Source organism: Chiloscyllium punctatum, chromosome 44 (genome assembly GCF_047496795.1).
Source record: "Chiloscyllium punctatum isolate Juve2018m chromosome 44, sChiPun1.3, whole genome shotgun sequence".
Classification (NCBI taxonomy): Eukaryota; Metazoa; Chordata; class Chondrichthyes; order Orectolobiformes; family Hemiscylliidae; genus Chiloscyllium; species Chiloscyllium punctatum.
In genome coordinates, this window is record NC_092782.1 from 8,887,758 (window position 1) to 8,901,441 (window position 13,684).

General features: G+C 43.4%; 1 protein-coding gene across 2 annotated transcripts in view; it reads right to left on the reverse strand.

Moving 5' to 3' along the window:
- The window catches only part of slc15a5 (solute carrier family 15 member 5), a 32,850-nt gene extending 30,702 nt beyond the window's left edge, over window positions 1-2,148 (reverse strand). The window contains exon 1 of one of the 2 annotated variants that reach the window (XM_072562194.1): window positions 1,769-2,148. In XM_072562194.1, the coding sequence (XP_072418295.1) occupies window positions 1,769-2,138 (370 nt within the window). In that variant the 5' untranslated portion in view covers window positions 2,139-2,148. The remainder of the gene's footprint in view (window positions 1-1,768) is intronic. The other variant, XM_072562196.1, reaches the window with a different exon arrangement.
- Between the last annotated feature and the right edge of the window lie 11,536 nt (window positions 2,149-13,684).

Below are 13,684 nucleotides of genomic sequence, written 5' to 3' on the forward strand. Positions count from 1 at the left end.
CAAACATCGGTCTATATACATTTCCAGCAAAGAAGCTCCAAAAAAGTGTTTATGCAAAAAATTAATGCAAAATATAGTCTTGATTCTATCATATTGTGACTAGATACAGAGCCAGAAGACCATAGTCAAACTCAGTATATTCCACTTAGTCTTCATTGCCTTTTAAAAAAAATGTTTTACAGAATTACAATGTTATAGCAAAAAATTCCAATAGTTAACAAATATGTTTTTAATTGATCAGTTACTAATGTTAATCCTTTTTTGTTTTATGTTCGACATAAGCAACAGACTTTTGCTGTGTACTATAGTCATCGGTCACATCTAATGTAACATGTTGTCTGGTCAGGGTTGTGGAATCCGAGGCATTTGTGGTTTAGTCTTGCAAATATTTCTGGTTTGGTCTTCTGTATCCATATAATGCCAAGCCCCAGGAGCTGCAGGTCAGTGCAATCATGCTCCACAACCACCTTCGACGTTGCCTTCTGGCCATTTGGCCTCTATCTGTCTTTGTGACCAGCTGTGCTCCTCAGTTTCCTATCAACACTGACAGTTACGGCCAGATCTGCTCAGCTTGTATTCTGGGTATAATTTCTTACTCTGTGGGCTGGCTGTGTTGATGTTAAGTATCACTGCATTTTTAAACGATTTCTATATTGCAGCGATGCTACCAATTTGTATGATTTCAGACTTTCATTGAATGGGAAACTAGGTAGGATCTCTCAACAACTGCAAATTTGTGAAGACAAAATTATTTAAATAGAAATATACATTTCCACTGTTAATACTTTTTCCAATTTGTGTACAGGAGCAATTTCTTAGTCACTTAAAGGAATGAAGAACAAAATAATAAAGTAATAGTATTTTAACAAAATACTTATTTCATGACTAATAGTATCTGCACATTTGAAAGATGATCGTGCTTTAGAAAGAAGTCAAGTTTAAGCTCCCATGTTTGTTGGAAGAACCTGGACTGAGTATATTTTCCAATCCACACTCCCAGCAGGGAGTTGATGGGAAGGAAGCACAGTTTGAAGGTTCTGTTGCAATACTATCGGACTAATTCTCACCCTACACTACCTTCAGGAGAAGTTCCCAGTGGGGAGGGCAAGGACAGTGCATTTACCCTCTGGCTTGCTGGTAAAAGAGAACAATTCATATCATTCTCTACAAGAGCACGAACAGTGTCTCTTTTTTCTACAATGCAGCTTGACACTCAACCTCTGGATGCAAGTTTTAATGCCAACTGTGCCTGTCATTGGAACTCAGTAGTAATGGACCTCTGCATGTTGGTGCTTGGATTGGTATTTTTATCATTGTAAAAATGAGACCCTTTACTCGATCTTAAAGTTGAAAGTCTGTTGGAAGTTCATGAACTAACTTGCCTAAAAATGGCTCTTGCTGGATTGGAATGATGACTGTCACCCATTTAATGGCAAACCTCCATCGTCCCCCTCCAGAACACCTCCAGCTCCCCCTCCAAGTCACATATTGCTCTGACTTGGAACTATAATGGTCAAAGCTCCTGAACTCTATTTTTAACAAGACAGTGGTTGTATCTATAGCAGCTCTCCAGCATCTTCTCAAAACCAATTACAGAGAGTTGTCACTGTAAACACCTCCAAAATAGACAAAAACAAACTCATGTCTTTAATATGACCTTCCCTTTTCTCTTATTTACTTCCCCTTACCTTCATGCTGCCCATGACACTGGAAGGATGCAGTGTACAAATGATAACAAACGTTAAGTGCCACACTAACACACTCATACCTATAAAGTGAAGCAGTGCACAGATGTAAATCACTTTGGTTCTCCCCATGCATGAGTCTGCAAACCATCCCACCAGCACGGGAGACAAAGTGCTGGCTCCAACAAAACACAGGTTGACAGTGGCAGCCTGGTAGTTCCTGTAGCCCAGTTTCAGAGTGCAAAACAGAATCATGTTACACACTATCCCAAAGTAAGTAAAGCGCTCGCACAGCTCCACCGAAAGCAGGCAAATCACAATCTGCAGCTTCTTTCTCGAATAGCGTGCCCCTGCAGTCTGCTGCTGATTAAAGCTTCTCACTTCCCCACTACTTCGCTTACTCGGGTTCAGCCCACTGGCTTCTCGCAGATTTTCCAAAACCGGCATTGCCATTGCTGACAGCCTCAGCGACAGCCTTACTGAGGACTTTTGGAGGAGCGGGGATAGAGCTAATTATCTAGTTATCACTCTGGTCCCACTTACTGCAGAATTCCACATGCAAATACGACTTTTCCATCGCCTCGAATCGCGCCTTGATGTTACAGCATTGCTAACCATTCGGTAGTCTCAATATTTGTGCATTGCAGCGTTTCGAATCGTGAGCTAATTCAGTTCGAGTTCCGATATTGGGACTGGAACTGAAATATTTACCTGACCTGCTTCTTCAGAGCAGCTATCAATACCCCCAGCTTCCTGCCTTGACCTCGGATCGACATTTACAGCTTTGCTTCTCGTTTCAGGCGGGCTGCCTGCAGCATCTTGTTTACTGAATCCAAATGGAATAAAAAATACCAAACTACTGGAGATGCTAGAATTCTGGAAGCAAAACAGATATTGCTGGAGAAACTCAACAGGTCTGGCAGCATCTGTGGCGGGAAATCAGAGTTGTTTCGAGTTTTTGAGGGTCATACATACCGGATTTGAAACGTTAACTCTGTTTACCATCTACAGATAATGCCTGACCCTTCTCCAGCACTTTCTGTGCTTGTTTCCAATGTTTTATTACCTCTTTGTAAAGACCAATCGTTTTATTTTATTTATTTGATTTTACTGTATAACACGTCCCTTTCTCACACGCTTTTTTTTCCAATAAATAATTCTAACATCGATATTACAATTGCCTTAACTGGAAATTATTTGGAGATGCCGGTGTTGGACGGGGATGAACACATTTAAAAATTACACGACACCATGTTCTAGTCCAATTTGGAAGTTAGTGCTTCCAAATAAACCTGTTGGGCTATAACCTGGTGTCGTGTGATTTTTAACTTTAATTGGAAATGTGCAAGTTCTTGCGCTAATCCGTGATATCAAAGGCAATTGGGGGGGAAAAAATAACGTTTCCTTTAGAGAGAAAAAAATCAGAATTCTTTCAAATACAAGATACAGGTTGCTGAGATCATCTTCACAGTATTGCTTCGGGCCAGAGCCGAAACGGGATTAATTTTATTGAGGAATGCGTCGGATGTTTGGAATTTATCGTTATCATATAGAAATAATACACTGGAGCATCCACCTGTGTCAGGGGGTGGACTGTACTCTGCTCTGGACGTGGTTTGTCTGTGTATATGAGGATTCTGTACCTTCGCCTGGACATTTTGTTATTAGTTGTTCACGTCCAGACGGGCAACTGCCAAATTCCGGGCCAGGAGTTTGAGACCACTGATTATTTGTGGCCAGTCCCACTGTTTCGCTGTTAAACCCCCGGCTTGTCTGTCAAGTCAAAACGTTAAGTCTCCCTCATCTTCAAATGTTATGCCACTGATTCCTGGTGACGCCGGTTTCGTGGGGATTTTGGAGCTCGAGTTTAAATAAATCCGTGCGAATCATAAACACAGAAACGAGGCATCTCACAGCCTCCGATTTCTTGCGTGGGTCATGGGAAGCAAGCTTTTCATTGTGGCTTTGGGAAGGGGATGCTACTTAATTTGAGTTGTAAGTGTCAGCCTGCGTTGCTGGTGTTGAGAGTGCTGCTTAGTACAGTCGGTGCCATCCCTGGTCTGGGTGACACTTTTGGGATCCATGATTCGGAGGTGCCGGTGTTGGACTGGGGTGGACAAAGTTAAAAATCACACAACACCAGGTTATAGTCCAACAGGTTTAATTGGAAGCACTAGCTTTCAGAGCGACGCTCCTTCATCAGGTGATAGAAGGAGCATCCTCTGAAAGCTAGTGCTCCCAATTAAACCTGTTGGACTATAACCTGGTGTTGTGTGATTTTTAACTTTTGGAATGCACACACAGATATCCAGACCTCTACCACCAACCCAGAGCCGTAAAATGGACGAAGTGGACTTTGTCTTAAATTCTCTTTTTAAAAAATATTTGTTTTTTCTTCTTTGTTATTCCGAACGTTTTATTTCTTTGCTTTTCTAATTTATCACTATGATTTTGTATTTTTAAATTTCTGTCATGCTGGACTTTTATTTCTATTTTTCCCCTAAGAATTGGTATTCGAGAATCTGTACCTGATGGCGCCATAAGTGGCGACTTGAAATCTTTTCATTGCACTCATGTGGGGACATGTGACAATAAAGTTAGCTCCATTTAATCCCTCTCCTGTACCGATTTATGGAGGAAATTTTACAAGTGGGAATCTGGCATCAACTGCTCTGCCTTTACCTCTTCTTTGGCTGCCTCTACCCTTATGTGAGCCATTCTAAGCAGAAAAGTAATAACTGGACAGATAGCTGACAGTGAACTCACAGAGCCAAATACAATCCTCCTAAACAACTGCAGTCATCTTCAAATACAGCCCACCTTGTTAAACGGCTGCATTCGAATATCCAGGCAGACCACGGCAACGATCCTTGTTTATAAGAAAGATAGTGATCAGGAAAGAGCGATAAGGGGACAACCTGGAAAGGGAGAACTGGGAACAACTAGGTGAGGGGCTTGACCTGGAGATAGGGGATAGTGATGATCAGGAGAAGAATTGATTGTGAGAAGGTGATGATAAGAGGTGGGACAGATTACCATCAGAAGGTCATGGGAGGTGTGATAGGGGGCACCAGTTTAAGGTAGAACAATGTGTGTATGTATATGCCTGTGCACATGTGAGTGTGTGTATACCCATGTACGTGCATTTACATGTGAGCATGTGTTTGTTTGTATATGTGAACCTCTGTGGAGGTGCATGTATTTGTGAATGTGCATGTCTCTATGTACAAACACACATGTATATGTCTGTGTATGCATGTATGTGAACCTGCACATGTGTGAATCTATGTGTGTGTGTATGTCTGTATATATGTGTGTGTATGAGTGTGTGGAATTTGATGCCAAGCAATGAGCATTTCCAATAAGAGATGATCTAACCACCGCCCCTTGTTACCATCACTGAATCCTCCACTATCAACATCCTGGGGCTTACCATTGACCAGAAACTCAACTGGACTCACCACATACACACTGTAGCTATAGCAGCAGGTCAGAGGCTGGGAATACTACAACAAGTAACTCACCCCTGATTCCCCAAAGCCTGTTTACTATCTGCAGAACACAGGTCAGGAGTTTGACTGGCCTGGATGGGTGCAGTTCCAACAACACCGAGAAGCTTGACACCATCCAGGACAAAGCAGTCAGTCCAGGCTTTGGATCATTGTTGGATCCCAGGCCCCAGGTGAGAGAAGATAGGAGTGGGGGGGGGGGAGGGCTTGTAGGGAAGTGGGAGTGGAGGGTGACATGTGACTGTGGAAGGGGCAATAAGGGCTGCTGCCCAGCCTCACTATGACCCCCCCCCTCCACTTCCTGAAACTGATCCCTCAATGAGGCTGTAAATATCTTTGGATGAGGGAAGCCCCACCCCCAGGGGGAGCCCATGAGCAAACTGTCAGGATTCATTTAACATGTAGCTCCCAGCCTGACACTGGGTCACTATTAGTGGCAACAAGTCGAAGAACTTAAGTGGGTATTAATTGGCCACTGAAAGACCTTACTTGGTGGAATGTGCTTGGGAGGTTTAAATATTCGGTGGGCAATTACCCAGCATCTCGAGCTCCCAAAATAGGTCACCAACTTTGAGTTGCAATGGGAAATTTTGGGGACATTGACTTAATAGTTACCTGAGAAAAGCTAAAGGGATTAAAACATGTTCTAACTCCTGGGTCATGATACAATTGACACTACCACCTTGCTTCCTGAACACCCAACTTTAACAGCTCCCTCGCTGCTGCATTGGAAATGTGACTGTTCCTCCCAGATGTCCAACTGACCATCCCACACCCTGATACCTGATACCGCACCTTGGACACCATCCTCAACACAGAAACCTGACCATCCAATGCCCTCGCGCCACCTTTGTCAATGTACTCATTAGCCACCCCCTGTCCCTAACCCATATAACCGTTACCATAACTCCTCACCCATCCACATGGCACTGCATCCTTTTACCCACCTACAAAACTATTCCTACCTCCACCCATCTGACACCCTACCCCTCTGCCCACCTACCACTCTACCACTTCACCCCCCCCCCACATAGCGCTCTAAGCTGGCATGCTACACCTTCACCCCCCCCCCCCCCCGCCCCCGTCACTGTGATCCATCACTCCTCCACCTGGAGCCCCAACCCTACATCCACCTGTCACCTTCATCCACAGGACGCCTCAGGCCCTTCACCCATCTTCCATTCTACCCCCTCACTCACCAATCTTCCATCCTATCTCCTAGTGTACCACCTCCTCACCTACCTGCTGCCATCACCCATCTGGCACCCTACCTCCTCAACCACCCATTACCCTCACCCAAATGCCTTCCTACTCCCTCACCCACTTGATTTATAAACCTTGCCTTGTCTCAGTAGCTGTCAAAGTGGTTTTGGTCCTTTTAGACTGCACTCACCTACTGGAATATGGCAACTATTGATGTAAAATGGAAGCCCAGGTTCTGTGAGGATCCACTCTGAAGCTGCCTGTGTGATTTACTGGACTGTGTGTGTTGTGAAGAATCCTGCATCCAGTCAGAGGATTCTGGAAAAGAGAAAATGTAGCATTTTCTTTTCTGATCTGGGTTGGAAAAGGATGTAAGGAATCATGGAATGTTTCAGCGCAGACAGAGACGATTTGACCCATCCTGCCTGCACTGGCTCCCCAAACCAACCATTAAGTTATTCCCAATTCCCAGCTCTTTCTCTTTCATTTGCAACAGTTTTCAATCATAAGGTCACAGAGTCATTCAACATGGAAACAAATCCTTTGGTTCAACGAGTCCATGCTGACCATCATCCCAGATTGAAGTAGTCCCGCCTGCCTGCGCTTGGCCCATACCCCTTCAAACATTTCTTATTCATGTACTTAGATGCCTTTTAAACATTGTAACTGTACCTGCATCCACCACTTCCTCTGGAATCCACACACTAACCACTATTTGTGTAAAAACGTTGTCCTTCGTGTCCTTTTTAAATCTTTTTCCTCTCACAACCATTTATCTAATTCTCTTTTGAATTTGTTTCCATCTGTCATCACATTCCAGATCGAAATTCACGTGTGTAAAAAAACCCTCAAATCATCTGTCACCTTCCGGCCGATCATTTAAATTCATATCCTTTGGTTGTTGATCCATCTACTATGGTGAACAGTTTCTTCTAATTTACTCTGTCTAAACCATTCGTGATTTCAAAGATCTTATCAAATCCCACACTAACCTGCTGTGCTGTAAGAGCAATATTCCCAGCTTCTCCAGCATCTCTAGAACTGAATTCTTTGGGCCCTGGGGATTTCTCAGTCTGTAATTCCATCAATTTCCCCAACACCAATTTCCTACAACCAATGATATCCTTCAGTTTCTCACTCTCACTAGACCTGGGGGTTCCCAATATTTTTGGGACATTTTCTGTGTCCTCCTTTGTGAAGACAGTGTTGAAGAATTATTTAATTGGTTTGCCATCTTTGTTCGCTATTACCACTTCCCCTGTTTTTGACTGCAGCCATTTTACTCATCTTTAATTAAAATGATTCAGCTCAATACCTTTAGTGTGGGACATTATGGAGCAAACCATTAACCTCACTTGAAAAGCTCTGAATAACATGCATTTAAAGGTGCAGTGTCAGGAAGGAAGCTTGCAATCAAATAATAATCAGATCTCACAAGAATAAAATTTACACGTAGTAATTATAATGACCGTGCACTGATCCACTTGAGTGAGTCACATTCAACTTTAGTGTCACACATTGCTGATAAAATGCTGTAAAGCACAAAATGATACAAAATATTTGTCTGCTTTCTTCCCCAAATCGTCTCCACTTTACATAACAATTCAGCAACAATGTTAAAGAGAGATTTGCACCGAGTGAATAATGCTTTGTGTGGATACTGTTAAAATGTTGTGCTGCAGAACCAGATATTCTGTTGTACTTGCCTCAGATCTGTTTGACAGATGTATCAAACGAAAGCATGAAAAAGCCTGTTTTGTTTGACTGTCCTCACATTTGCCGAAGGCATCAAATCCACTCTCGCTATCCTCGGGCCCTGACTCTGAGTATTAACAGGTATCTTGAGTGTGAGGAGTGGGAACATTCTTAAAACTGTGTCAGTTAGTGGTTGCAAAACAAACCATCTCCTGGATCCCTTCGTGCAAATGCTTCTCTTGACAAAGATTATTAAGGTGAAGTTTGATCATTCTCTATTGTGATGCCTGCTGCCATAACTGAATGCTGACTCAGCAAAAGTTCTCAAATGTGTTCAAATTCCTTCAGAGTCTCACCCAGCCCACAACCTTGTAATATCTCTGCGCTCCTTTACTTCTGGCCTTTTGTGCTGTTAGCCATGCTGTCAGCAAAACTGTCCCCTCATAGCACCAGAGTCCCAGGTTCGATTTCAGCCTCGGGCAACTGTTTGTGAGGAGTTTGCACATTCTTCCCGTGTCTGCGTGGGTTTCCTCTGGGGTCTCCAGTTTCTTCCCACAGTCCAAAATTGTGCAGGTTACATGGATTGGCCATGCTGAATTGCCCCATAATGTCCATGAATGTGTAGGTTGGTGGGTCAGCCAGGGGAAAAGTGGGGTTACAGGGAATGGTTAGGGGGTGGATTCTGGATGAGATGCTCTTGGAAGGATGGTATGTACTCAATGGGCTGAATGGCCTGCTTCCACACAATGGGGATTCTATGATTCTATGACTCTCAACCCTGAGTACTGGAATTCTTTCCGTAAACCCTTCTGTCTGTCTACCTGTTGCTGGAAAAGCAACACATTTTTAAGCAGTCTACAACCTACCAACCCATCCTGACTGGGGCAGCTTGTAAAACTATCAATGCAACATTCAGCAGAACACATATTTGTTTCAAGGATTCAGTAACAAACTAACCAGATTGTAGAAAAAAAAACCGAAGCAATCTGTTTGTTTCTACAGTTTGTAAATTAGTACTTATTAAGGCTTCAAACATAGCCCAGAATTTGCTGTGGTACTGATAGGGCACTGATCAGTGTGCAGCATCATTCATCGGGGTGGCATGGTGGCTCAGTGGTTAGCACTGCTGCCTCACAGTTCAATTCCAGCTTTGGGCGACTGTGTGGAGTTTGCCCATTCTCCCACTGTCTGAGTGGGTTTCCTTTGGGTGCTCTGGTTTCCTCCCACAGTCCAAAGATGTGCAGGCCAGGTGAATTGGTCATGCTAAATTTACAATCGTGTTCGGTGCATTAGTCAGAGGGAAACAGGTCTGGGCGGGTTACTCTTCAGAGGGTTGGTGTGGACTTGTTGGGCCGAAGGACCTGTTTCCAAATTGTAGGGAATCTAATCATTCCACTGAGTTCAAGCTCCACATCTGCAGGACAGTGAGCTGAATAATGCAGAAATCCAGGAGTTTATGCCGTGACTCTATTCATCGATAGGATGTGTAGTAGATGTTTCTGCTGTCTGAAATCAGCATTGTAATCATGAAATGATGAAAACTTCAACTGTATTATTGTAAGACTTTGAAACATAGAAAATAGGAACAGGAGGAGGCCATTCAACCCTTTCAGCTGATTCTGTCAGTGGATACGATCAAGGCTGATCACCCAACTCGGTAACCTATTTCCAATTTCTCCCCATACCCTTTGACTCCTTTAACCCTACAAACTATGTGTAGCTCCTTCTGGAAAACATTCAATGTTTTGGCCTCACCTCCACTTTCTATGTTGATGTTGAAAATCCTAGAAAAACCTATTCCTTGCTGAGTGAGATGTATCAGCATCTTAATGACATACTAACTTTAGAATTACAACTAAACAGCAGTCCTGAAAAAACAAATTTTATATTTGTGGATTGTCAAATTATTTCACTATGCTTTTGAAAAATCCACACTTTGCATCTTTTATAAAGAAGTTTATCTTTATTTACCTTAACCCATTCTCTGAAATTTTAAAATAAGAATAAAAAGTATGAAAAGCTTTTCCTTTTCTGGTTTACCCTCTGTGAAGGGGCAGTATAGTGGCTCAGTCATTAGCACTGCTGCCTCACAGCGCTAAGGACCTGGGTTCGATTCCAGCCTCGGGTGACTGTCTGTGTGGAATTTGCACATTCTCCCCGTGTCTGTGTAGTTTTTCACCCACAATCCAAAGAAGTGCAGGTTAGGTGAACTGACCATGCTAAATTGCACATAGTGTTCAGGGATGTGTAGGTTGGGTGCATTAATCGGGTAAATATAAGATAGGGGAATGGTGTGTGGTTTACTCTTCAGACGGTAGGTGTTGAGCCAAAGGGCCTGTTCCCACACTGTAAGAATTCTATTCTATAATATTTCAATGTGATTTGATTCTTATCTGCTTGGTGATACCACTGGAACTGCATATCAGGAAATCCCCTTTGTCTTAAAGCCAAGTTTAAACCGAGGGAAGGCAAATCATCAGATCTTTGTGAGCAACTTTATTCGAGGTGACCAGATATCATCTTTGCTTTGCCACTAACCATAACATCCAGGTCAATAAGACTTGGCCCAACAATGGTTCATTGAAACAATGTTTGATTACCGCACCCCTTCCCTTCTCAGTGATTGCAGTGCTCACTGTTTGAGAGTTGCTGATTTGCTGAACTTACTTTTCATCATGGCAGAATACCATCACACAGAAGCTAGAGGTAGTGGTGGAGGTGAGTACAATTTTGTCATTTAAGAGACAGGTCCATGGTTGGGATAGATATGAAGGGATAGGGACCAAATGGGACTAGATTAATTGTGAAAATTGGGCAGCATGGACAAGCTGGGCTGAAGGGCCTGTTTCCATGTTGTAAACCTTTATGACTCTGTAAGAAGCAGGAAATGTAATGGGAGCTAAAAAATCAAGTTGGAATGACTGCACCTCTCTATTTTGAAGCCTGATGCAAGGATCTTACAGAAGTCTCACAACTTTCTAAGGTCCTTACCACCCATGTTCTCGGTATCAATGGCACAAAACAAAGTTTGGATGCCATTTTCACTTCATGTGGAAACCCTTTATAAACCGATAAACCATAGTGTTTGTTTTTGCAAACATTTACTTCATTCATCGAATATCAATATAAATATTATAAAATCATTCAATCATACATTACAGAAAGTACAATAAAATGTCACATTTCTCACTTGGTAATCTTCGGTGCCTTAATTCAAATGGAAAATTGGAACTCCAACTAAATATAACAAGAATAATATACATCCCAATATATGCCACAGTGTGTTCTACACATTACCAGCCTTTGGTACTTTACAGCAGAAAGTCCTTAAATGGTGGTGGCCTTTCCCCACTATGTCATTACGGTGGCTGCTCCAAGCTCAGTGCATCCATCAGCACATTGTCCTGGAGCTTGGAATGTGCCAGTCTGCAACAGTTGGTCAAGGACAACGTTTTGCACTGGAAGACCAACAGGTTTTGGGCAGACCTAAAAGAGTCTTTCACTGAATTGATGGTTCTCTAGCTGTATTTTGTTTGCCTCAATGTGTATCCCAGAGAGCACAGAGTCCCGTGTCATCAATAAAAACTATTACTTCTCTCTCCTGACCTTCCTTGAAAAGTCACGTTCCAGGAGGACTACTTCCCTAGTCTCTCCACCACTGGACCTCTCTCGAGGGCAGTGTACAGTGGTTCAGAGAGTGTGTGAACAATCTAATGGGGAATGCCCTTTTAATCACCAGCAAAGTTATACCTGGTGCTTATTGGAAAGTTCTGGTGATGAGACATTCTGCCAAATAATTTGGTGATGAGACATTCTGCCAAATAATTTTGAAGGTCTACTTGGGGAACCACCCGACAGGATCAACCCTCTCCTTTCCTTTAGAGTCTTGAGATGTCATGTTCGGAGTTCAACAACATGGAATGTCCTGTGGTCATGTAAGAAGAGTCATCCTTCACAGTACCAGGGACTGTAGAACGTCAGTACATAGAGACACTTGCTGTTTGCTACTTTGTTGGGTACCTCCCCCCCCACCCCCCCCACCCCACCCCCCCCCACCATTCCAAAATTTTTACATTGTCTCTTTGAGGACACGATCCATCTTTGACCTCCGGATGAAGTGGAAGATAGCTTGGGTGCCCGCTGTGGTGCAGGTTTGGGGAATGGGCCAGACCTGTGCCATTGGTCGCAACACTGATAGGATCTCATACCTAATGACTAGGATTATACCCACAATGGAGAGACAGCAACACCACCACATGCCCAGCTTCTGTCTACTCTTGGCAATACTCTCCTCCTTACTTTTAGCGTGTGCCCTGACCCCTTTGAACTTATGCCCAGCACCTCCAGGTAACCTGACCTGATGGTGAAAGGAATATAGGATCTGTCAGCCCAGTTTCCAATGAACATGGCCTCATTTTTGTTTTGATTGACTTTGGCTCTAGAGGTCAGTTTGAACTGGTCACAAATGCTCATGTGTCTGTGCATTTAACAGCGGATCCAAGTGGGAAACAGTAATGTTACTGGTGTCCAGGGTGGCCTTGATACGCAGGTCTCCGATGCCTGGGATCATCACCATCTCAACTCACATCCTTCCTGATGGACCCAGCAGAAGGCTCTATGCATCACACAAGCACGGCAAGAGACAGAAAGAGGGAGGGCAGCCCTAGCTAACTCCAGATCTGATCAGGAAGCATTCTGATCGAGACTGAACTCCTAATGTTTGTGTTGAGTGGCTAGATCCAGTTATGGATTCCCTCCTCAACACCCCATTTTGGAGAGTAAGTTTTCACATAGATTTGAGGAAGTTTCCAACCAATCCCATACACCTTTGCTTATAATTCCTTAACCCTCCCGCTGAGATCTTGCTGCCTGAGACAAGATTACACTTGATTTCAGGAAATTACAAATGCCCTACATGGGTAGAGTAGCTTATATTTGCCATTTCTACCATATACAGTGGATACAGTAAAAACGGGGCAGCGTTCCTCCAGGACCGAAGGCATAAAGTGCATAAGAATTGCAAAACATGCAGGTTACAGTGTAATAGAAGAACGACAAATAAAAGATATTTTTCTAGCGGCAATATGAAAGATGATTATAAGGTAAAAACAATGACTGCAGATGCTGGAAAGCAAATACTGGATTAGTGGTGCTGGAAGAGCACAGCAGTTCAGGCAGCATCCTCGTTGGATGCTGCCTGAACTGCTGTGCTCTTCCAGCACCACTAATCCAGTAAGAGTCTGATTATACTGTGTTAAGAAACCTGAAGGCTTGGGGGAAGAAACTGTTGCACAGTCTGGCTGTGAGAGACCATATGCTCTGGTATCTTCTGCCAGATGGCAGAAGGGAGAAGAGTTTGAGTGAGGGGTGTGTGGGGTCTTCCATAATGCTTTTAACCTTTCGGATGCAGCATGTGATGTAAGTGTCTGTAATGGATGGGAGAAAGACCCAAATGATCTTCTCAGCTGACCTCGCTATCCGCTGTAGGGTCTTACGATCTGAGACAGTGCAATTCCTGAACCAAGCAGTGATGCACCAGCTCAGGGTCCTCTCAATGAACCCTCTGTAGAATATGGTGAGGAGAGGGGGTAG